This window comes from Filobasidium floriforme (genome assembly GCF_021052385.1).
Source record: "Filobasidium floriforme strain CBS 6241 chromosome Unknown HD553scaffold_11, whole genome shotgun sequence".
In the NCBI taxonomy this organism is placed as follows: domain Eukaryota; kingdom Fungi; phylum Basidiomycota; class Tremellomycetes; order Filobasidiales; family Filobasidiaceae; genus Filobasidium; species Filobasidium floriforme.
The window spans coordinates 477,613-499,630 of record NW_025763632.1 but is presented as its reverse complement, the minus strand read 5'-3'; the positions used below and the strand labels follow the sequence as shown (position 1 = coordinate 499,630).

At 53.2% G+C, this 22,018-nt stretch overlaps 9 protein-coding genes across 9 annotated transcripts; 4 read left to right on the top strand and 5 right to left on the bottom strand.

Annotated features, from left to right (window-relative positions):
* Window positions 1-97: 97 nt before the first annotated feature.
* HD553DRAFT_342218 (DNA directed RNA polymerase) lies at window positions 98-595 on the top strand (the record flags this gene model as incomplete). Its single annotated transcript, XM_046182724.1, has 4 exons — window positions 98-203; window positions 280-372; window positions 460-465; window positions 537-595. The coding sequence occupies 4 exons, from the start codon at window positions 98-100 to the stop codon at window positions 593-595; spliced, it is 264 nt and encodes an 87-aa protein (XP_046036604.1).
* Window positions 596-726: 131 nt separating this feature from the next.
* On the bottom strand, window positions 727-2,200 carry HD553DRAFT_33761 (putative class E Vps protein of the ESCRT-III complex). The gene is made up of 7 exons (XM_046182298.1): window positions 2,097-2,200; window positions 1,919-2,032; window positions 1,782-1,832; window positions 1,553-1,708; window positions 1,438-1,476; window positions 1,183-1,365; window positions 727-1,096 (listed from the first exon to the last, which is right to left on the bottom strand). The coding sequence occupies exons 1-7, from the start codon at window positions 2,106-2,108 to the stop codon at window positions 917-919; spliced, it is 735 nt and encodes a 244-aa protein (XP_046036603.1). The 5' UTR covers window positions 2,109-2,200; the 3' UTR covers window positions 727-916.
* A 387-nt stretch (window positions 2,201-2,587) lies between these two features.
* Window positions 2,588-4,722, bottom strand: HD553DRAFT_311520 (Endonuclease/exonuclease/phosphatase). Its single transcript, XM_046179980.1, has 5 exons — window positions 4,443-4,722; window positions 4,255-4,358; window positions 3,740-4,155; window positions 3,007-3,660; window positions 2,588-2,927 (listed from the first exon to the last, which is right to left on the bottom strand). Exons 1-5 carry the CDS (start codon window positions 4,687-4,689, stop codon window positions 2,741-2,743), a joined length of 1,608 nt encoding a protein of 535 aa, XP_046036602.1. The 5' UTR covers window positions 4,690-4,722; the 3' UTR covers window positions 2,588-2,740.
* A 218-nt stretch (window positions 4,723-4,940) lies between these two features.
* Window positions 4,941-10,208, top strand: HD553DRAFT_33737 (putative eukaryotic translation initiation factor 3 subunit). Its single transcript, XM_046182281.1, has 7 exons — window positions 4,941-5,050; window positions 5,244-5,454; window positions 5,539-5,925; window positions 6,004-8,318; window positions 8,388-8,918; window positions 8,984-9,442; window positions 9,516-10,208. The coding sequence occupies exons 2-7, from the start codon at window positions 5,322-5,324 to the stop codon at window positions 10,119-10,121; spliced, it is 4,431 nt and encodes a 1,476-aa protein (XP_046036601.1). The 5' UTR covers window positions 4,941-5,050; window positions 5,244-5,321; the 3' UTR covers window positions 10,122-10,208.
* A 239-nt stretch (window positions 10,209-10,447) lies between these two features.
* Window positions 10,448-11,962, bottom strand: HD553DRAFT_296186 (Zinc/iron permease; the record flags this gene model as incomplete). Its single annotated transcript, XM_046178511.1, has 8 exons — window positions 11,759-11,962; window positions 11,655-11,705; window positions 11,524-11,587; window positions 11,325-11,457; window positions 10,996-11,283; window positions 10,826-10,931; window positions 10,637-10,766; window positions 10,448-10,573 (listed from the first exon to the last, which is right to left on the bottom strand). Exons 1-8 carry the CDS (start codon window positions 11,908-11,910, stop codon window positions 10,448-10,450), a joined length of 1,050 nt encoding a protein of 349 aa, XP_046036600.1. The 5' UTR covers window positions 11,911-11,962.
* Window positions 11,963-12,324: 362 nt separating this feature from the next.
* Window positions 12,325-14,934, bottom strand: HD553DRAFT_311515 (glycoside hydrolase superfamily). Its single transcript, XM_046179979.1, has 13 exons — window positions 14,484-14,934; window positions 14,382-14,407; window positions 14,240-14,303; window positions 13,993-14,156; window positions 13,893-13,909; window positions 13,643-13,825; window positions 13,429-13,572; window positions 13,270-13,367; window positions 13,188-13,196; window positions 13,037-13,123; window positions 12,935-12,980; window positions 12,585-12,879; window positions 12,325-12,520 (listed from the first exon to the last, which is right to left on the bottom strand). The coding sequence occupies exons 1-13, from the start codon at window positions 14,817-14,819 to the stop codon at window positions 12,409-12,411; spliced, it is 1,581 nt and encodes a 526-aa protein (XP_046036599.1). The 5' UTR covers window positions 14,820-14,934; the 3' UTR covers window positions 12,325-12,408.
* A 1,989-nt stretch (window positions 14,935-16,923) lies between these two features.
* On the top strand, window positions 16,924-19,008 carry HD553DRAFT_33441 (mitochondrial carrier domain-containing protein). The gene is made up of 7 exons (XM_046182142.1): window positions 16,924-17,219; window positions 17,354-17,424; window positions 17,524-17,620; window positions 17,708-17,871; window positions 17,954-18,250; window positions 18,319-18,560; window positions 18,637-19,008. Exons 2-7 carry the CDS (start codon window positions 17,361-17,363, stop codon window positions 18,733-18,735), a joined length of 963 nt encoding a protein of 320 aa, XP_046036598.1. The 5' UTR covers window positions 16,924-17,219; window positions 17,354-17,360; the 3' UTR covers window positions 18,736-19,008.
* Window positions 18,771-20,824, top strand: HD553DRAFT_33504 (putative glycerol-1-phosphatase). The gene is made up of 10 exons (XM_046182178.1): window positions 18,771-19,219; window positions 19,315-19,335; window positions 19,407-19,484; window positions 19,553-19,575; window positions 19,683-19,687; window positions 19,757-19,907; window positions 19,975-20,008; window positions 20,076-20,181; window positions 20,248-20,430; window positions 20,499-20,824. Exons 1-10 carry the CDS (start codon window positions 19,180-19,182, stop codon window positions 20,557-20,559), a joined length of 702 nt encoding a protein of 233 aa, XP_046036597.1. The 5' UTR covers window positions 18,771-19,179; the 3' UTR covers window positions 20,560-20,824.
* On the bottom strand, window positions 20,725-21,970 carry HD553DRAFT_311507 (putative integral to membrane protein). Its single transcript, XM_046179978.1, has 5 exons — window positions 21,611-21,970; window positions 21,416-21,523; window positions 21,280-21,334; window positions 21,187-21,208; window positions 20,725-20,948 (listed from the first exon to the last, which is right to left on the bottom strand). The coding sequence occupies exons 1-5, from the start codon at window positions 21,910-21,912 to the stop codon at window positions 20,842-20,844; spliced, it is 594 nt and encodes a 197-aa protein (XP_046036596.1). The 5' UTR covers window positions 21,913-21,970; the 3' UTR covers window positions 20,725-20,841.
* Window positions 21,971-22,018: the final 48 nt, after the last annotated feature.

The window sequence follows — 22,018 nt, the reverse complement described above, 5'->3', positions numbered from 1 at the left end:
AAATCGATAAACCTCGCTCACTGATAGAAGTTTGATAGCAAGTTCGTACTACCTTCTGAACTCATAATATTGAGACTGTCAGATACTAGCTTCCATCATGTCTCAAATACCTGCCAGCCAGCACGGCACTCAAAACTTCCAGCCGCACCCCACGATGTTTCCCGTGCCGCAGACGCCGAAGAAGCACAAGTACATCTGTGCCGGTAAGTTTCGGTTTGACGGTACCGTTTCATTCGCAATTATCAGCTGATGGCTTCATCCTCCTTCCGGTATACTTAGAATGCAACGCTGACAACGAGATCAAGGCTGGAGAACCTATTCGATGCAGAGATTGTGGACACCGAATCTTTTACAAGCCGAGGACAACTAAGAGTAGGTTTACCTTCTGCCTAGACACCCTCGCCTATATCAAGCGTACTGATTAACGACTCCTTTGCTGGATTGTTTCTCTGTCTTTAGTGGTTAGTTTGCTATGGAATTCGATCTTGTGCTCCTCTGGATGCTCCTTGACTGAACCTGCCCCACTCTGTCTTTAGGTGCAATTCGAAGCTCGATGAACCCCGTCTCCTCCAGCCAACTCTCCCATTCTCATTAAATTCATTAAAACACCTCGCACTAGAGGCTCACGACAACGATACCATATTGACACTTCGATCTCCTCTCGCCTGACGATTCGCCCATCTTCCGCCTCATACTTGTCTTTGTACCGCGTATCTTATCACATCCAATCCCGATCCATATTCGATCTGGTATCACCATCATCTGATCGTCTGCCTGATGGTCTGGCTTAATGTAACAACAGCGCAACAACAGGGTCTCACAAACTATATTACAACTTTTGCAACCAGGAATCCACCGCCTATAAACCTGTACCTTCGTTAAACAAGCCGAAGTCCTCTTCCGCAGAATTTCGGGATCACGACCGCTTCAAGCTATCCAACCTCGCTTGCAAGTCATCTTCGTCTGAAGGACCTGAGCGTGCTCCTCCGGCAGATGCGGGACCCGAATCCCCTCCCATAGCGATTCCTTCCGCGACGGGTTGTCGAGCGGTCACTGATGAGGCCGCTAGTGGGTTGTTTGAGGGTGTCTGTCCCAGCTGAGATTGAGGGAACAGAAGAGGCAACGAAAGAGATTCAGCCTTCGAACCTTGCAGACGGTACCTAAGGCTGGGGTAAGGCTTACCATCTGGCTGGTATTGATCCCGATCTCGTCCAAGACCTCCTTCAAGATCTTGTCCCCTTCCTCTTCTTCCCCTTCACCCTCTGCTTCGTCATCCATCACGTCGTCGACGGCATCACCCATCATCTCTTCTTTCATGTCCATCGTCTGAGACTCTTTCTCGAATTCGTTCATGATGCGTTGGATCTGTCAAACGAAACGGGCTCAATTGCTATCAGCCGCAGGCGGTCTTCTTGGAGTTCGGCGAGAGCGACTCACTTGAGGCAGATTCAGTGAACGGTTCATCTGACCCATAGCCTGCCATAATCAAAAGGGGAATAGGTCAGGCTCAGCTATCTTCCCAAAGCCTTCGCTCTATTCCTTCCGGACTCACCCTCGTCGCACCCTTCATAGCCACCGCCATCTGCTCATTACTCCTTAACGCCTGCATGCGCAACGAAACGGCCTGAAGTTGAACCTTCATCTGGGTAAACTTCTGGATGTATCTCCGGGTCCGGACGAGGTCTTTGGCTTGAATCTTGGCTGCCGACTGGAGCGAGTTTCGTACGAACGCTTAGCGTGGATACGGCGAATTGGGCGTTGGGGAAGTTTGCAGTACTGACCATCTGACCAGCCTTGGCGCTCTTCTTGATATCCATCATCAACTTCTTCTCCTATGAGAGAGACACATCGCCCCATCAGCAAGACCGTATCTGTGGCGGTAAACGATCCCGTCTTAAACCCCCTAACTCAAACTCACTTGCGATTCCAACTTGATCCTCTCCCTATCCAGCTCTCTTTGAGCTTTCTGCAGTGTTCGTTGGTGCTGACGTAGCCTCTCTGCTGGCGTCATCCGTTTTCCGAAAAGCATGTCCTGTTCGAAAGGGGTCAGCGGGCTAGGTTCGGTTCAGGCTGAGGAAAGCTCCGGGTAGACTCACGAGGACCTGCATTATGGAATTTCTATTTTGGATCTTAGGGCTCGTGTCGAGATTATTGTGGCGTGTGATTTCTGTCAATGGTTTATCTGACTCGAGACTTGAATGTCATTGAATGTAATGGGTAATGCGACCTCCTAAAGGCTGAAGCTGCTCAACCCCGATCAGGTCATCGGATGCTGCGTCATGATCGCTCACAACGCATAAAATTACTGAAATTATGCGTTTTCATCCGCTTCCTTAGTGGCGACGAGAGAAGGAATCAAGCAAACGTTGTTTACCAACTGGTTAAAGGAGGAGATGAAGGAGGGAAAGGGAGAGGGAGGGGGGAGAGGAAGAGGAAGGCGATGAAAAAGTAGAGATGAGAGAGGAAGAAGGGATGGAAAGGTACTCTTGCTACGAGTTTATCAAGTTACGACAAGATTTCAGCAAAGACACAAGTTCGGTGACGGATATCGGGCTACGTCGACAAGACCTACAGGTCCGTATTGCCATCAGCGCTTGTTTGTGTAGCAGCAAGGATTCACAAAGAACGTTCTGCATCTCCAGAGGACCTGGAACACTTGATCGTCATCGTTGCTCCAGCTAAACGGCTGACACAACCAATACCATGCATCTATGCATCTACCAGAACCCCTTCATATATACTACTCGTAAAAGGCATACTCGACGCCCAACAACGTATGATCCGAAGCGCATACCCCCTTTCTCGGTAAACCCGGCTCGAGGTCTTCCGTCTTGTGCGGGAGAAGCAAACGACGGGGTCGGATCATTGGCGCAGATGCTGTAGGTGGCGGAAAGTCGAACAGGTAGTCCAGTGTCAGACGCCAGAGACTGCAAAAACGTTCGAAAAATTGGTGATCAGCTCCACGAACAGAGAACAGGATCGGAGTAGGGAAAACAAGGGGCTCACGGGGTAAACGACGTCCAAGCCGGCTCGTTGTCTCCAAACTCTGCCTCCCCGCCGCGTCCAGCAAAAGTCAGACCCTTTCTCTTCTCCCCCTGTTCGCCTGCACCGAGCCAATTGCTATCCGCATAAGCGCTCCTCAGGCCTTTGTTACCCAAAAGCTCCTTGGCCATGGTTTGCAGCTCCTCTGCGACGAGTAGACCGTCCGAGGGGTCCGAATGTCGGGTGCCTTTCGGGCGATCGGTGGGGATGGGTTGGTCTTTACTGGCGGGTTCTTCCTTTTCGTCGTCTTCGTCCTCGGCTTCGCCTTCCCCATCGCCATCCTCACCTTGACCTTCAGGCTTGCTCTCGGTTCCGTTCGCTTCATCTTTCTTCTTCCGATCTTCCAAGATCCCTTGCTCAACCTTTGCCAGACTATCGTGTACAGCCCGGCTGAACGCCACTTCCTCCTTCTCCCTTGCCCCAAGATCGATAGTCGGATGGGTCAAGAGGTGGTAGACCGCTTCTTTCGGCTGTGTATTGAAGTCTCCTGCTACGATGATCGGCCAGTCGCATTCTCCGTCGACGCCGGTGCTGAGAGAGACGCGGTAGGAGAGGAGAGTGCGGAGAAGGAGAAGGGCTTGGCGGGTCCGTTCGTAGGCGTATTGCGGGTGCCAGAACCTGGTTGGAGGCGTAGATAGACTCAGTCATAGCGCCTCAAGATTTCTGCGTAGTACCGCGCAGTAGAAATCTGACTTACAGATGAGTCGTACCGACGATAACCCCCTTCCCAGGCCGATCCCTAAACTCCAACCCTACGACCAAACCGATATTCTTTGTCTGTCTCGTTCCTCCCCTCCTCCTCCTTTCTTGATCCAAAGACTCCTCTTGATCTTGGTCGCCCTCGGATCTTTTGCTGATGAACTCTTCATCATACCTGACGACTCTCTCCCCCTGATCGACCACCTTGAGCTTTCGATTGTCATACACAATGGCTAGGCCGTGTTTCTTCTTTGGACCTCGAGCTTGGATGGCGCTATACTTTGGTTTGGTTGAGGTCGAGGATGAAGGTTCCGAGTTGGATTTTTCGTTGATGGATTCGGTGGTCGGGTTGGGGAAGTTGGTCGCGGTCGGGGTAACTAGCGGAAATGGGATCGATGTCAGGCGGTCCTCTTCCTACTCCGACCACCGTCAAGAGAGAGCGAACGGAAGAAATCAACTCGTTGTCAGTCTTTAGTGGACATTCGCTGTCATGAGCGGTACCCTGACACGTACCTGCAAACATATGATATCCGCGGGGTAGGCCAACAGCTCTTCCGAGAGCATGTCCGAACGATCCTTGAATTTCAGGCAATCCGAGCCGGGAAAGAGGTCTCTACCTGCAGCATGTTCCAAAAGTTGATGAGCGATCGTGCGTGATGACGAATCCACGTCCTGGTAGACATTTCTCTTTGCATACTCACGGACTAACGTCTGAGCGAGCATGTTCCACGTAGCCACCGTCACCCTCCTCACTTCCTTCTTCCCCTCTTCTTCTCCCTTGGCATCGGCGACATCCACCCATTCTCTTTTCAAGATCTTGGGCGCGTTAGGGTTAGGTGGTGGGACACCTCCATTGGCTTCCACTTGAGCCTTTTTAGCCGCCTTTTCTGCCTTGCGGGCTTCGCGTTTGGCGATATCTTCCGGGGTTGGGGTGTAGGTCTTTGACATGCCTGCGATGATTAGGTGTTGGTAACGTGTGTGGGTGTATCAGTTATTGGCAAGGAGGGGGTGAAAGATGATGAACGACGTTTGAATCGATCGAGTCGAGGATGTTGAGGAGGAGCAGGTAGCTTACGTAATCTGACTGACATCTATCTTCTCTTCACACACACCTTCTCTCCCGATTATTCCGAACACCCGACTTCCGGATTTTTGGAAAGAACTCGATGAGAAGTAGCTATGTTGCACGTATTTTCCGACTGTCTCTTCCTACAACCCCCTATCGCCCCTCTCATCCTGTAACAACAAGATCGAGACCTCAAACTTGACAACGAGGGATCAAGCAGGCGAAAGACAGACGAAAAAACAGGTGAGTCTCGTATAGGGGAAAAAGGTTGCGGCACGATCGATCGACAAGCGGTATGACGACGAACATGACCGATGATCGAGCTCGAGCAAATCACAAATCCCTGAAAATCGCAATAACGTTTCGCTAACTCGAACATTCGTCTGTTTCATTCACGCTCTTCTGCTCTGTCACCATTCCTGTCGTACTGCTGCAGGATCCGGAAAAAAAGGTCGAAGATCTAGACATCGATCGATCGCGGATCTGAAATCAGCTAGCGAACTGCACAAACACGATGTCGACCGACGAGCAGACCGCTGTGACGGCCGACCAGAAGCAGGAGCAGGTGGAGCAGCCTGTAGCGGATGGTGCGGATGCCGGTCAGCAGCAAGAGCAGGAGCAGCCGGCTGAGGAGCACATGATCGAACGTGAGTCGAATTGCTGGTTTTATGACCGTTATGAAACCTTCTCTCGCGCTGACTTGTACCTTTTTGGTTGTGCTCATCTTGCAGTCAAACCGGTGATCATTCGTCTCCCTAACCCGACCTACCCCCAAACCCTTCCCAAGACTGGCGAAAAGAAACAGACTCCCACCCCATCTACGTTCGTCATTCACCCGCAACCTGGCGAGACGATCCAAGATATCCGTGCGACGTTGTTGGAATGGACCGGAGGCTATTGGTTGGGTCCTTATTCGTTGAGGATCCCGAGGGCCAAAAAGTCTGGGTCGAAAGACGAAAAGGATCAGGACCTCGCAGGCAGGGGAAGGTTGTTGGGTAAAGGGAAAGAAGGCGTAGAGATTCGCGAGGGGGAAAAGTTGAGCGATTGGTTCGAGATGGGAGAGGTCTTTGGTCATCTGGAGGGAACGGATGAGGAGAGGGTTCTGGTCGTACAGCGAGGTCAGTTCAGTAGTCGTGATCGCGCGTTCCAGAGATCAAGGTCCTGGTGTTGACAGGCATTTCGCCAAAACGGTATAGAACCTTATTCCGAAGCCGATGCCCGACAGGCAGTCTTGCGATTGAGAGAGTACACCATGCCTCCTTCAGAGTCCACCTCGGTCTTCCCGACAATCGGAATCAACCCCGGTCCTTCTGTGTTCGAGGGGATCAACAGTGGTAGCTTGACCGCTGTCGAGGTCGCTCAAGAAGGTCAAGCCAAGCCGGCCGCTACGAACGGAAACGTCAACGGGAGTTCGAACGCAAACGGCAAGGGCAAGAAGCCCAAGATTGTCAAGCCCGAGACCGAGACTGAGGACGCCCTGTTCAGCGAATGGAAAGGTCTGCCTCGAAGCGACATTTCGAAATTGCCTACCACCATGCCTGCTGCGCCTCACCCGGCTTGCCTGAAGAGCTTGATCTTTTCGCCCTTTAACCCGCCCCCACCTCATCTCAGGCAAAAGGGTCACATGACCTACCTCACCGTCGTCACCCTCGAGGGCGAAGCTCACATGCTCGTCTGCACGACCAAGGGGTGGTATGTCGCCCGTTCCAACGCCCCGAGCGTGTCCTTCGACCCGGCACCGAGGACCCAACCCAAGGAGATCTCCTCGCACTCCCTGATTGACCTCTTGCACGCCATCTCGCCGGCCTTTACCAACACACTCCGAGGTCTGCAAGGCCAAAACGGTGCTCCTGTCGTGGCTAGGGAACCGATCGCCACCGTGCCCATCCCTCAGTACCCCCCGGCTTACCCTTGGTTGGCCAGCGCGCCCAGCCTTTCTGCTATCAACCCGGACTTGATCAAGACCCAGCTCGCTTACGGGTACACAGGTGCCATTTCCCCAGATGCTCTAGAGGGCGCGAGGGACTGGAACGAAGAGCTGCAAAACGCCCGAGAGATGCCCAAGGGCAACACTCAGGAGAGGATGTTGCGGGAACGGATCTTGCAAAAGACTCACGCCGAGTTTACCGCGGCTTGTGTCAGGGGCAGCATGGCCATCGCCCGAGGAGATTTGCCACCCATCAACCCGCACGAGGATAGCAAGGCGCACATGTGGTTGTCGAACAACATCTTTTTCACCAAGGGTGTCAACAGCGTCGATGCGTACACTCATCTGGGTGGGGACGAAGCGGCCAGGATCTCGCACGCCAAGGATGCCGCCGGTGTCAGGTTGATGAACAGGATGGATATCGACAACGTCTTTTTGCTCGGACACACCGTCGTCGATTGGCAAGGAGAGCGATGGGTTTGCCAGAGTGTCCTGCCCGGGATCTTTAGCAGGAGGAAGGATGATGCCGACGAGCAAGAGCAGGGAGAGACCGCCGAAGTCCAAACTGCAGGTGACAAGGAGAAGGAAGACTGGGTCGACGTCAACGGTCACTCGAGGCAGGCTAGCAAGTCTGACGCGGCTCCCGTCGAACCGGTCAATGAGCAGGAAAACTACCTTATCATCTATGGAGCCGATTCTGAGGGCGGTATTGACAAGTTGCACTGGGACGCCGGCATGCACAAGATCATGGGCAAGATTGCCTCCGTACAAAAGCTCGCCTTGCACAAGATGAAGGATAGCAAGGACGAAGAGCACGAATACTGGACGAGCGTCGACGTCAAGGGTCTTCGAGGATCGGACGGCAGGCGGTACCTTCTCGACTTGCCCCGATTGTGCCCGGTCGACATCGAATTCTTGGAAAAGGATACCGAGGGCAAGCTCATGGCTTCCAATGAGACCGACGCCGATGCCGGTGTCACGTACCCCCACCGTGTCGTTCTCTTGCGACCCGAGCTATTGGAAACTTATTGGGAACATGAGCTCAAGCTGTTGGCTCGAAAGATTCACGCTGAGAAGCAGAAGAGCAAGGCCGATGCTGATGCGTCTGCTACCGCCGCCGCTTCGACCGAGAACGCTGAGAAGAAAGAGGACGGGGAAACTACTGAGGCACCCAAGGAAGAGGCTCAGCCCGAGACCATCTCCACCGCCGACGCCGCTGCTATCACCCAGGACCCTCGTTTCGACTTGAGATTCAACGCTGATGCCTTTGTCGACCAACCCGCCAAGCCCGACAGCGAGACTGGCGAGCTCGCCTTCCGACCTGCTACGCAGACGGATGAGTCGGACCCCTCGATCAAGGCCGTCAGGGACGCTTCCATCTTCCTGAGGACTGTCGTCGTGCCTTCGGTCGTCCTCGACGTCATTGCCAGCAACACGCTCGGAATCATGGACGGAGTCTCGTTGTCCAGGCACTTGCACTTGAAGGGTATCAACATCAGGTACCTCGGTCATTTGATGTCCCATATCGACAAGTACGTCAGGACCTCCGAGGGCGAGGGTGCTGGACACTTGAAGGCCATCTTGGTGAGTTGGCCCGGCTTTGGTGGGCTGTAAGAAAGCCCGTTGCTAATTTGTTCATGAAATGATCCGCAGGCCATTGTCCAGCAAGAGATGGTCTTCCGTGCCTGCAAGCACATCCTGCGACGTCTCGTCCACGGGCTGCAAGCCGAGAATAGCGCCAACGCCGTTTCACACTTCCTCAACTGTTTGTTGGGAGCTGACAAGAACGCCGAGCCTGTCGCCGTCTACGACTCGCTCGACTACCAGGACATCCCTGCTCCTGCCTACACCCGTCTCACCCCTCAGTCGGTGCAGACCCAGATCATCGACGAGATCGCCAAGCGATTCCGATGGAATCTCGACCCGGCCTACTTTGCCGAGGATATGCGCAAGCCGCAGTTGCTCCGAGAGTTGGCTACCCGTATTGCCTTCCAGCTGGACCAGCGCGAGTATGACTTTGCCAGCTCGAGCGAGGATCTCACCCAGTCCGAGAGTGCCGAAGGTGCCGCCAAGTCCAAGAAGGTCAAGAAGAGCAAGGCTTCCGCTGCCAGCACCCGCTCGACCACTTTCGAGCCTTCCGACATCTTGACTCTGTTGCCCGTCGTCAAGAGCACCGCTCCTTCCGTAAGTTCTGGTGTCTTGCGACTTACAAAACTCCCCTTGCTCACCCAATTCTCTTCAACTGCCAGGCCGTTGTTGCCGAAGAAGTCTTCGAGGGTGGCCGCATTACCATGAGTCGTGGAGACATGATGCTTGGACTGGAGCTCATGCTCGAGGGTATCAACATGTACGAGCAAACCCACCAGGTCGTACACCCCGAGGTCGCCTTTGCCTACAACCAGTACGCGATCACGATCCACCAGATCATCAGGATGCGCATGTCGCAGATGGTTGCCGAGGACAAGGAAGCCGACCCCGCTGCCGGACTCGACGTCGCCACCGCCATCAAGCTGCAGCGACAGGCCGTCATGACCGGGGAGAGGACCCTGGGTCTGCATCACCCCGAAACGATCGGCTTCTACTTCAACTTGGCCATGTTGGAGAATGTTGCCGGAGATCAGACCGTCACGTTGAGGCTGTTCAGGCACATCCTCCACCTGTGGGACGTCGTCTACGGTCGGGACCACCCCGAGTTGCCCTCGATCCTGGTAAGCCATACTGGCGGCCATCACGGCCATCACAGTCTCTGTGTCACATCGCTAAGCCTGTTCATAAATGTAGATCCACATCGCCATCGTCCTTCAGACTCAGAGCCGTCACGCCGCCTCGATTGTCCTTCTCGACGAGGTCTACCGCATTTCATCGGCCATGTTCGGATCCACCCACCTTTTGGCTGGTACCGCTCAGAGCCAGTTGACCCAGGCTCACTTCCTCAACGGCGACATCAAAAAGGCTGCCGAATGCGCCAAGCTCGCTAGTGACATTTTCCGAACTCGTCTTGGACCCGATGACGCTCAATCGAAGGACGCAGCCAAAAACTACGAAATCTTGAGCGGTGCCGTTGAGCAGTCCGAGAAACAACAGGAGGCTGCCAAGAAGCATTTGGAGCAACTTCGAGCCATTCAGCAGGCTCGACAGTCCGCTCCTGCCACTGCTACCAAGAGGACCGGTGTGCCCAACACCGCTGCTGCTCAGGCTGCCATCGCGGCTGCAGCTGCTGCTGCTGGTCAGCAAGCTCCTGGTGCCGATGGTCAGCTACCGGCGGATCTCGATGTCGATGCTCTCGTGCGATATGTCCAAGGTCAAACGTCAGACAACGCATCGTCGAGCAAGACCAGGGGCAAGAACGCACTCCGAGGCAAGAAGCGGACTGGCGCGAAGCGATGAACGCTTCCATGATTCCCTCGACTTTCTCTTCTCCTTCCTCATATAGACTCTAGGCGACGAGATCGCTCTCGCCGACCTATGTAGACTGCATGAATCATCCAGCACACGACACGACACAACTCCCAAAAGAAGAACTCGAGAGACGAGCAATGTATTATATAGTTGCATAGGCCATGAAGCACACAAAGGACCACTCATCATCTGACGGACGACATCGCGGTGACGACGAGCTGCATGCATTCGCCATCGCGTTTGGCATATTGAATACATCCGCGACATGGAGGTCTTCGACTAATTCTGCTACAGTCATGTCGTTGCCTGCCCTTTCATACCCAGTACCCGATGAGCGCCATGATCCCGCTTCCAGTCAATATACAGATAAAGATATAAGTGATGCGCGCTCCACTGGCAGCCTGTATCTTTGGGTTGAAAAGGATTTCGTGCGCCAGCAGCTAGAGGAGGCTCGCTAAGTCAAGGCCATGCCCTCCCTTTTCGTCGCGGCTGCTTGGACTTACCTCGACCAATCCAGTGTAAAGGAGGATACCGGCGCTGATTGCGTCAAGCGTCCCTTCCCAAGCCGTGGTGGTTGGACTCTTCGTGTTATAACTATTGCTGATCCCGAGCCCGATAGCCATCCCGATCGGTCTTGAGAAGCAACACTTATCAGCTTCGAGATGGTCAGATCATGATCTGATCATGCTCACGTAGTCACGGAGTACAGGAAGGAGGCGATGAATGGGGCCCATCGTAGATTTCTTGGAAGTCTCAAAGCGGATAATCGCGAGCCGACACCCAGGCCCTCGAACATTTCTGTGAGCGAGACTTGCATCAGTATTCGTTTGGCGACTCAAACGTGTCGTACCGGTCGGCTCACGGTGAAAGATGATCACGATGAAGAGGGTGACAAACTCGTCATTGACCGCCAGTGTCAGACCGATGAAGACTGAATGCAAGATGACCCCAAATTCGAGGATTGCCACTGCGATCAACTGAGCCACTCCATCTGTGGTGGTGGTGTCATACTCGGGCGTGATGTCGCTTTCGCTATCGGAATCGCTCAGCTCGGATTTTCGTGCAGCAGTCGAGCCTACTCGACCTGCGCCAGGGGACCCGTCTTCACCCTCGAGCTGGGCAGGGGTAGAGGATGGTACACCATGGGCGCCTACAAGTCAAGCAATGTTCAATGGCATTTTCGAACGAGACGTTTCGCACGGTGGCTAGACTCACAGTAGTTTAGGTTGTACTTGGCTAATCTAGCGGTACCGATCCGGTAAGCAGCAAACTCGATAAAGAAGATTAAGTACACGGCCGCCATAGCTATAGCAGCTGCCCAGTCCTGAGAACCAGAGATCGCGTAAGCCATATATGCGGGCAATTCCTGGCTCGCTCGGGCCGCACTCACGTACTTGACCCAACCACCGCTCAGACATGGTGAACCCAGAGCATCGAAAGCAGGTGCCAAGAGGCTGTAAAGCGCAATAGCATCAGCCAGACGCGCTCTGATCGCGTCATCAAAGTGGTTCGTTTGCCCACTGGATAAAAGCCGTGGCGATGATCACACCGCTGCCGAAGTATTTTGCGAATCTGGAATGTCCTGTCAGTTGGGGTTTAACGTCTTACCGCCACAGATGACCTACTCGAAGAACGCCACGGGACACCAAGCCCGCCGCTTGAGCAAAATGGGCGCAAGGGTTCCCACAAACGATGTAACCAGGACGACAAATATGCCACCGATCCTGAGTCCCAGTCGGCCGTTTCCGCTGTTTTCGGAGCATTCTTCTTGATCCATGTTTGATGTTTGTTGTGCCGGGCGCGCTAGGGTTTCAGAATTTCAATCGAGGTGGCGATAAGAAAGGTTTTCCGTAGCGTGTCTATCTCGAAGGATTCCTACTCAGAACCATTGGTTTGCCAATCTACCTATATATGGTAGTCGCCGCTCTTGCCTCATGACCCGTTACTGTCCATGCAACAGGTTGTAACGGTCGATATCGAGGGAGAGTCGATTGTAAAAACAAAAAATCCAACCTCGCGGTTCGGCATGTGAGGACTTCGGAGTCTCAGATCGCGGTCTTTGCGACGCGTCGGGTCGTTATCCGTTCAAATTTAGCGACACGATGAACATCGCACCTACAGAGACCCCTTCGCAGTCGAACCTACCTAGATGTAGGGGAACACCGACCAAAGAATGACGAAGCCATGACATGCATGTGATTGAAGCGGACCCGCACTACAAGATATATTTGCCCTAAAGAAGAAGACACCGCAACTGTCCATCTGTTTTCCTCACTCACACTTGACACGCTCGGACACCGTTGGTAAAGTGTTCGCGGTAAGTATGCCCATCGTAATCGTCATGCTTCAGGCCGTGTCGACGAATCCACTCGGCAGGGAATCCGAGGCTGCACAGAGGAAGTCTCGAGTCAGCCTTCATATGATTTTTGGCTGATAAGTGGTTGCACTCACACATGGCCAGCCTCGGCAAACAACTTTCCAATCTCGCAGCCAGCGTCCCAAACCTCAACTGCATCATCGTGATGTCTTACATACGAATCTCGCTTGATCCTGTGCTCATGAGCCCGGGCCCGTTGTGCGAGCATCGACCGCTTGTGGCTGAATCCATGAGATCCATCGTTCCTCGCAGCGGGATCGAAGGAAGCGGCGTTTCGAGCGGGTCGGACGAGAGCTCGGTTGTTCCCCGGGTGAACGGTCGAGGCCGACAAAAAGTCCCAAGGCGAACGATCCCCCTCCGCATGGATGTCTAGAATGATTTGATCAGTACCGGCGTCGGAGCTGCATCCAGCAAATGAACTCACTCCAATAGTGCCAACCTCCGGCAGCTTGGGAAGTATACAATTCGAGCTATGATGGCTCATGGTTAGTCGACAATCAAACAGATTTGATCGAATCCGACTTACCTGAGCATCGCAGTATTGCCCGACCCTGTCGAAACCCTCGTGTTCGGCAGTGGAGTTTCCTTCGACGGCGCAACCCCATTCTCCCAACTATTTCAGATCGACTCGGTGAGGATCTGCTGTATTCTAGCACGAAATATGGTCTGTGACTTACGACGACGTTCTGTAGGCAGATGAAGGGATCAAATCAGTCCTATAATAGGCCTTGTGTGTGTGGCAAAGGAAACAAGACATACCGGCGCGAGTTTCTGGAGACTCCGAGTGTCCTGTTTGGTGATCGAGTCCAACATCTGGTCGATAGTGGTTGTTTTCCAGTTGCTCGAGTACAGGTAGTCTATCCCATATCTGTCAGCTTCCAGCTCCCGGCATCATATCGCCGGAATCGATTGACTCACAAGGGTGGACGTCAAGAACCCAGAACCCAGGCTTGTCTTGCACCCAGTCATGCCAGTAGTCTCCCGATCCTCGGAAACCAGCGAAGATGTAGATAGGGTAATCTAGACCGGCGATGGCTTGGATATCAGAGGCGACTTCGGCGTCTGTAAAGCCACCTCTAAGAATCAGCTGCGTCCAAAGAGTCCGCCTGGCTTGATTAAGCCAAAGACCTACACCAACTACCCAATGCGCCCGCATCCTCGGTAGCTTCGTTCAACAATTCGATGCCAACGACGTTCTCTTTATCTTTGACCTGGCTGACAATCCATTTGATGACCTCTTTCGTAGCGCCTCGGTTGGTCTCGCTACCAACGAAACCGGCGACTCCGTCTTTGCGGTCGCTTTCACCCGAGTGGTCTGCGATGGCGAGTGAATCAAGTTAGTAAGGCGGATTGCGAGACGGCTTGTTGACTTTCTGACTCACCCCAGGTGTTCTGCGATCTGCGACCCGCGCCATCAAAATCGAAGAATCCTCATATCAGTGAGAGTTCTCCATGGCCCCCTCCCCTCAATCCCGAACTCACCCTTGCGCGCCATGCAAATCGATCAAAACCCCCATACCCCTCTGGTTCGCCCAATCAATGGCCTTGAGGACATAACTCCACTGTCCTTCGTACTTGTCGATATACGGCCAGAATTTGGAGTCCTCGCAGTTACAGTTGGCTTTGCCTACTGTCCAGTAGCCAACCTGTCGGTGTAGCACGAGAGACAAAAATGTCGAGAAAGGCGATCAGTCAGGAATGTCTGAAGAGAAGGCAGTTAAGCGCTTACGGGAAGTCGGACGGTGTTGATTCCTCGTTCTTTAAGCGCATCAAAGTCCTTGTCGGTGATCCAGCTGGCGTGTCGGGAAGAAAAGAACCCAGCTATCAATTTCAAGGCAAGACTGGCTCGATCGTTTTCAGAAAGCACTCACGTATCCCAGTGCTCTTGGAGTTTCGACTATTCTCCGGAAATGGAATCAGCTGCAATTACCTGCATCCGCCTGATTCTTCGCAGGGCATATGATCGCACTTACCACGTCGCAATTCGCCGCCAAATTCAGCTCTCCCACCTTGTCGTTCCCCGTGCATTCGTACAATCCCGGTTTCAGCCATTTCTCAGTGACCAGCCATCCACCAAGATTGACGGATGATTGCGCTCGGAGACGGTAGTTTAAAGCCGTCTCGGAGATCTGGTTTGACTGAGGTTCTGCTTGAGTGGGGGTTTCGTTGGAGGAGGTAGTAGTGGTGGTGGTCTCGGTAGAACCGCCAGCGCTTGCAACCGGTTCTCCACCCTCGACGGGCCCGGTAGGGGGTCTCGGAGGCGGACTGACGATCGTCGTCTCTTCCGGTGACGTGAACTTGGCCGCCATAAGCGTCTTTGAGACGTCCCATAGCTGGTTCAACTCCGTAGCACCGGCAGAAGGGGGCCCGAACGCCTTGGTCTCGGTCCCGCTAGGCTCATTCGGGTTGACATACGCGTTCACGAGCCCGGCGGCAGTGTCCGCATGACAACCCTGTTCAGCTGCGGCCTGTCGTCGGTGTTGTGGCCGGTGCAAGCCTCGGGGTTCGTTGTGGTCCAAAGAGGCGCGGACGGTCGAGATGGTGGCCAGACTGGCGAGGGCGGCGAGGTTCAACTTCATCTTTGGATGGTCGTAGTGGGGTTTTTTTCCTTTTGTTCTTTCGTGTCAACGGTTTATGAGGGTCGGAAGATCACCTTCTTTCTTGTTTGTAATCGAGGTTCGGGGTGGAAGTCGGGATTTGTAAAAGGCGATAGGCGGAAGATGATGTGAAGCGGTGGTATGTGTAACGAATGTGAAGAAAGGGGAAAGGCAAAGCAAATTGAAGACCGTGCTCAAAGGTTCTTTTTTATACCTTCGAGGTCCGGCAGTAAGATCTTTGCTGAAACCAGGCCGAGGCTCCTCCTGTGAGCCTATGATCGAAAACTCAAGGGAGTGTGTTTGTGTGTAGAAGTGATGTGAAGTGGTGTGAGAATGTCGTCAAGACCGCGTACCGCCAGAGGCCAGCGGGATGTTGTCTCGTTGTTCGACTTATATCGAGCTCTCGCGTGACTTTGTCGACTCTTTTCTCTCCTTTCCCCTCCCCTTTCCCCCTTGTTGACGTCTCTGATGGCGCGTCCGATTCTCTTTTCCTTTTGATCGCGTTTCATCTCATCTCTTCTCCCTGTCTCCCTGCCACCGCGCGCAATAGGTCGTGATCAAAGAACCCAAAGGTACCCCTGATCACGACCGATGCACAGCAGTAGCGCGATCCAACCCATCACACGAACACCGTCCCCTGTAATCATGATGCGACTCAACGCCGACCGACGACGATCAGGGAGATGAAACGACGCTTTGACCCACTAAAGGTCCGTTCCCGCGACCAGACGTGGGGAATGAGGCGTTTCTGGTACGCGTTTCATCCTTCCAAGCTGTGCTAGGTCGAGAGGTGGTGAAGTAAGGATGGTCGATGGCATTTTAGCGCGATCAGTGGTGGAACCATGTGACGTGACGATGGCGTTTCGGGTCCGAGCTTGTGTTTCATATCCCAGGTTGGCTGCGACCTACCAGGAAAGAGTACGAATTTATTGGTGGGAACGACCGACGACGGACGATGGATGTCATGACACACATACACAGAGTGGTACGGAGTACAGAGAAGCCGGTCTGACGCGATCTGACAAAAGAGACAGTATCAGACAAACGAGTTTCACTCCAGCACACTGAATGCCTCTGCAACGTGATTCGGTCGATCCCTGACCTTCATCTGTACTTGTGGCGTCCGTTCATCTCACGGAGAATAATACAACTATGACGATCCCCCTTGCGCTCTCGTCCTTTCCAACTCTCAAAGGTACACAGCAGAGCACAGCCGTACGGCACGAACTGCATTCTGCTTTCTGATGCCACTGCATTGTTGCGGCAGACCGTCCACGAACGCGACTGCGATCACACGCTCTTCGGTTTCTATACTCCTTCCCCTGATCTACAAGGCAGACTATGCTTACAAGCCTCTGTGCCCCCAGATCGTGATCGCACGTCAAGGCTGACATTCATCAACCGCAGCTCTACGATTCACAACCTCCTCGATCGAGACTGGTCCTCAACGTCAAAACTTGCTCAGATCTAGAAAGATCGATAGGACAGACGGAACGGAGCGGGTAAGAACAAGGGTGGGTGCGGTCTTGCCCGAATAGACCGGTTATGACTCGGTTTAGGGGGTTCGAATCCTTATATAACGCAGACGATGGTAGGACGGGAAAGTCGATAGAGTGGGCATGGGTTTGAGAATTTCGGGCAACAGCTTATTCATGCGGTGGATGTTTTCACTCGAGAAGTGCTAGGCAAGGTTTCATCCACAAAACGCTCTGCCTCTGCCCACACTCATTCCGCGGACTTATCTCACTTCCTGCCATGTCCGCCTTGCTCCTTCTTGCTTTGTTACGATGTTGATGTCGGGTAGAATCGGACATGAGCGGGCCGGAAGTTCCGCCTTTTTCTCTCCTTCTACCCGTGAGATGATAAACAAACGATACGCGTGAGAAAGCGAATAGAGGGCAGGGTCCGAGAGCGAAAAAAGGGACCGGCCGCCCCTCTTGCTGCCCCGCGCGCGCGGATTGGAGCCAGCGCATGCCCACCTCGTTGAAAAAGATAAACCACCACATCAACAACCTCGAACTACATCCCACACCCCCTTTTTCTTCTTCTTCTTCAAGAGTCTCCTCGTCTCTCATTACAATCCTTTACCCGTTCTCAACTGGAAAAAGGAAGGTGAGCATCACGCATCCCAACACATCTCGAACATTTCGTCGCTTGTGGAAACACAACCAGCGGTTCACGACTTTTACGACCTCTTCTCGAGGATCTGATACTAACTTGACCCAACTTCGACGTCCCCGTTGTAGTACCAAAATGGCCGCCGCTACCCAGCCCAAGGACCTCGTTAAGAAGCCGAAGGATGCCAAGTCCTTCGCCAGTGAGTAGAGCCTCTCAGCCTCATTGCCTGGTCGTGTGACGGATCACTGACCGTGTCCCTGTGTCGTGCTTCACTTTACGTTTTCTTGATGACCTGCAGTCGACTTCATGATGGGAGGTGTCTCCGCCGCTGTCGCCAAGACCGCTGCCGCCCCTATTGAGCGAATCAAGCTCTTGGTCCAGAACCAGGACGAGATGTGAGTCGTCGGTCCTCGTTTACTCTACCTACCTTTCGCTTTCGACCATTCTCTGACCTGAACCTCTTTACGTGCACCTTTTGTTAGGATCAAGCAGGGTCGTCTCGCTACCCCTTACAAGGGTATCTCGGACTGTTTCGCCAGGACCTACGCCGATGAGGGTCTCGTCTCGCTCTGGCGAGGAAACACCGCCAACGTCATCAGGTACTTCCCTACCCAGGCGTTGAACTTTGCCTTCAAGGACTACTTCAGTGAGCCCAGGTTACGACAACATATGCAACATGTTGCACCGACACGCACGCTGACTACGTCGCTCGCTCCTCTCGCTCGTAGAGTCCATGTTCAACTTCAAGAAGTCCGAGTCTTACGCCAAGTGGTTCGCCGGTAACATCGCTTCCGGTGGAGCTGCCGGTGCCTCGTCCCTTCTCTTCGTCTACTCGCTCGACTACGCCCGAACCCGTCTCGCCAACGACAACAAGTCGGCCAAGAAGGGTGGTTCCAGGCAGTTCAACGGTCTCGTCTCGGTTTACAGGCAGACTCTCGCTACCGACGGTATCGCCGGTCTCTACCGTGGATTCGTTCCTTCCGTTGTTGGTATCATTGTCTACCGTGGATTGTACTTCGGTCTTTGTGAGTATAGGGTCAGCCCAGGGTGTTCTGTCGGAGACCTTTTACTTACCGCAGCAACCCTCACACAGACGACTCTTTGAAGCCCGCCGTCCTCCAGGGACCTTTGGAGGGATCCTTCTTGGCCTCGTTCTTGCTCGGTTGGGGAGTTACCACCGGTGCCGGTCTCGCTTCTTACCCCTTGGACACCATCAGGCGACGAATGATGATGACCTCGGGAGGTACCGGTCCTCACTACAAGAGCATGTTCGACGCTGGTTCCCAGATCATCGCCAAGGAGGGAGTCAAGTCCTTGTTCAAGGGAGCTGGTGCCGTGAGTACTCGCGGAGCTAGATTACACCTCACCTTGCATCGAAACTCATGCCGCTCTCTATTGCTACTCTCTACAGAACATCCTCCGAGGTGTTGCCGGTGCCGGTGTCTTGTCCTTGTACGACAAGCTCCAGGAGCTCATGTTCGGCAAGGTCTACTCCGGTGGTTCCGGTTAAACGTAGCAACGTCGTCTTCTCGTCGTTGGCAATTGTTTCTCCTTATCATGACCGCTTTAGATTTCATTCCAAACAATCGTTTACGAGTGTATAGTGTCGCTGCGCGTGCTGGTGTTCGAGTTCGGCTGGCTGTGCTTTTGCGCTGTGCATGGCTTCTGTTGGCATGCTTCAATGTTTTCGGCAAACTCGACGGGAACGTGGACGTTTTTCGCGTCGACACGGACGAGAATGAGCCGATCGAATTGTTGCAATCGCGACGTTGGCAAGCGTCAAGTCAAGCAATTCAAGCAAGGCTCGTCTCATCGAAAACCTTTGCATTCACGACCTCTAGCTCTAGCCTATAGCTACTACTATCTACAATACACCCATAGCATCCCTGAACAAGAAGGGCATCAAGTATAGCGTAAAGAAGTCCCGCAATACACGAAATAGAGCAGAGCTATAATGTCAATATCGACCGTGAATGCCGATGGTTTGCTGTTCGGTAAGTTTGTAACTCGTTTCGTTAGCAGATGTAAACGCTGGTGTTATGGCCATGGGCCGAGCTGATTTTCGATTCGATTGTGGGTTATCTGGTAGATATGGATGGGACTCTGCTTGGTAAGCTCTAGGGCGAAGGAGCCGCTTTGTGGGGGTTCTGATGGACGTTCGGGTTGGGTCGGGACTTGCAGACAGCACACCGGGAGTCTTGGTCACTTGGGAAGTCTATGCTAAGGAGCACGATCTCGATCTCGTCGAGGTCTTGAAAAGTAAGTCGCTTGACGATCTAAGAGCTAGGTGTTTGAGGTGGAGGCTGACCAGGACTATGAATTCGTAGCTAGCCATGGTGTGCGGACAGAGGTAAGGGAGATTACTGAAGGGTAAACATGAAGATGGTGCTGAATGGTCTGTCGAATTTGTCGCTGCTCCTGTTTGACTGGTATCATCTTGCGGTCTTCTGCAAACAGGACAAGTGAGTCTGCCACCGAACCTTGAATTTGCTCAGCCCCCGACTGACCTCAACTTGACCCCCCTTCGACAGCCTCAAGAACTTTTGCAAGATAAAAGACGAGGACTTGAAGACCGAGATCGCCCGATTTGAGAACATGATCTTGAATGAAGGTGCTCGTCTGAAGAAGGAGGGAAAACAGGGGTTGGAGATTCTCCCCGGTGTGAAGACATTGTTGGGTTCGGTACGTCGGATCGAAATCTTCCTGTTCAAAGCTCTGGTGCAAGCTGACATTTCGTCCGAACCAGTAGATTCCCCAGGAAAACTGGACGATTGTTACCTCTGGTGAGTTTTATCGTAATGATTCAGTACACTACCACATCCTGGAACCGACGGTGCGATCCTGTCATAGCCACTATTCACTACGCCGAGCCCGCCTTGGAGCTCGCCGAAGTGCCAAAGCCGCCTCACATCGTTACGGCCGGAGACGTCAAGAAGGGGAAACCGCATCCGGAACCGCAAGTAACGAGTCCCTCACCTTACACACCCCCGTGAATCGAGCGTTGAATCCGTGGCACCCACAGTTACCTGACCGGTGCCGAGAAAATCTCGAAGGACATTAAGAAATGCATCGTCTTCGAAGACGCCCCCAGCGGTATCCGATCGGGTGTCGCTTCCGGCGCCAGGGTCTTGGCCGTTTGCACTTCGCATACTCGGGAACAGGTACAAGGATACGGAGCAACTTGGGTCGTAGATGACCTGACCAAGTGAGTATCATCAGGCCATTTGTTTTCCGCTTCTCTGGGTCTGTGGCTGATTCGCTTCACATCACCAGGGTCAAAGCCCGAGTAGTAGACGGGTCGCTGGAGTTGGAGATCGATGAATCGCCCAAATAGAGGACGTCGATTCCGACCCCGTATGCATGGTCGCAGCCATGCACAGAGCCGTATGGATCAAACCCGTCTCACCAAGGGAATCCTCTGGGATAACCTGCATGCATGTCGTCCGTTTCACGTATACTGTTAAGAGGGGGTCTATAATATCGATACATTCACGGCTTGCGTCCGATCCACGTCTCATTGCTACTCCTCGAAATTCCCGGTGCATCCCGATCACCCGCCCTGATCAGATCTGCCCTTTCCGCTTCATCGCCTCACCTCGCCTATCTACTTCCCAATTCAGAGCGCCTCGGTCTCCTCCTTCATCCCATGCAGAGCTTTACGGCGATAAGCGCTCTGATCCCTCAACCATCGTCGGTAAGTCTTGAAGGAAGAGATCTTTTCGCCTGTTCGACGTATATTTCAGATGTAGAAGCCGTAGACCATGTTCAGTGGTAGTGAAAATGGTAGAAGTTTGCATTATCGTGTGTTATGTGAATTCAAAGGCGGAGTTCGATTTATTCAGGTGATTCAAGAGTAGAAACAGATGATAGCGAAAGCGATTTCAAGCCAAAGGAAAGGTATGGGAAAGATATATCAGCGTTCATCCTGGTCACAGCAACCGTTCAAGATGAAACCTCATACCATAGTAGTCCGGTGTGGGGTTCTGTTTGAAGGTGTTGTCATGACATTTAGCCCGTGACGATAGCTCAGACAGGTAGTCAGGCAACAACTCACGTTGATGGACTGGTAAGAGGGATCCACCCGCCTCGACTTGATGTGATCGTAAAATCTACCCGAACATGACTCTTGCTCAATCAGCTCAAATCCTCACAGATGATAGATAATGAAGGGAGTGAAGGCGATCACCCACCGCTTGTCCATCACCTCCATCGACTTGTTCTTGCTCCCGTTGAAGGCTTTGAAGAGGAGAGTTCCGATGGTAGGTCCGACGAGGTATCCCAAGCCCGCACATCCGAGCCTATCAAAATTTTCGCACAGAGAAGAAGCTCAGCTGACGATGTCGGAGCTGTACATGATGACGGACGACCTGTTGGTTTCGACTCACGTTGCACCTCCATAGACAAACATCGGGTCGATCCCGAAGATCGGCTGCGTAGGATCCATCTCCAAACTCCCAAAGTAGGCCGCTCCTCCAAAGAACGCCGCAAAGGTCGTCGGTACCGAGGCCACTTGGGATACTATACGTCGTCTATGACGGAGTGCAAGGTATTGAGGCCATGTTAGGGTAGTTTGTTCGGATGACGAAGGTACGGTCGAGGTCGAGGTGGTTGTAGAGGTTAAGCGGATGGTGTTTGTCCAAGGCTTTGTACCCAGGACTGGTCGTAGTAGCGCCTTGTGAATGGACATGGTATTGCCTCTTCGAGTACCTATTGATGTGCAGGAATCGAGTTGGTGTTTCGAGGTTAAATTGGTAGGTACAACCCAAATCAAAAGTACGACGTCAGTAAGGTTA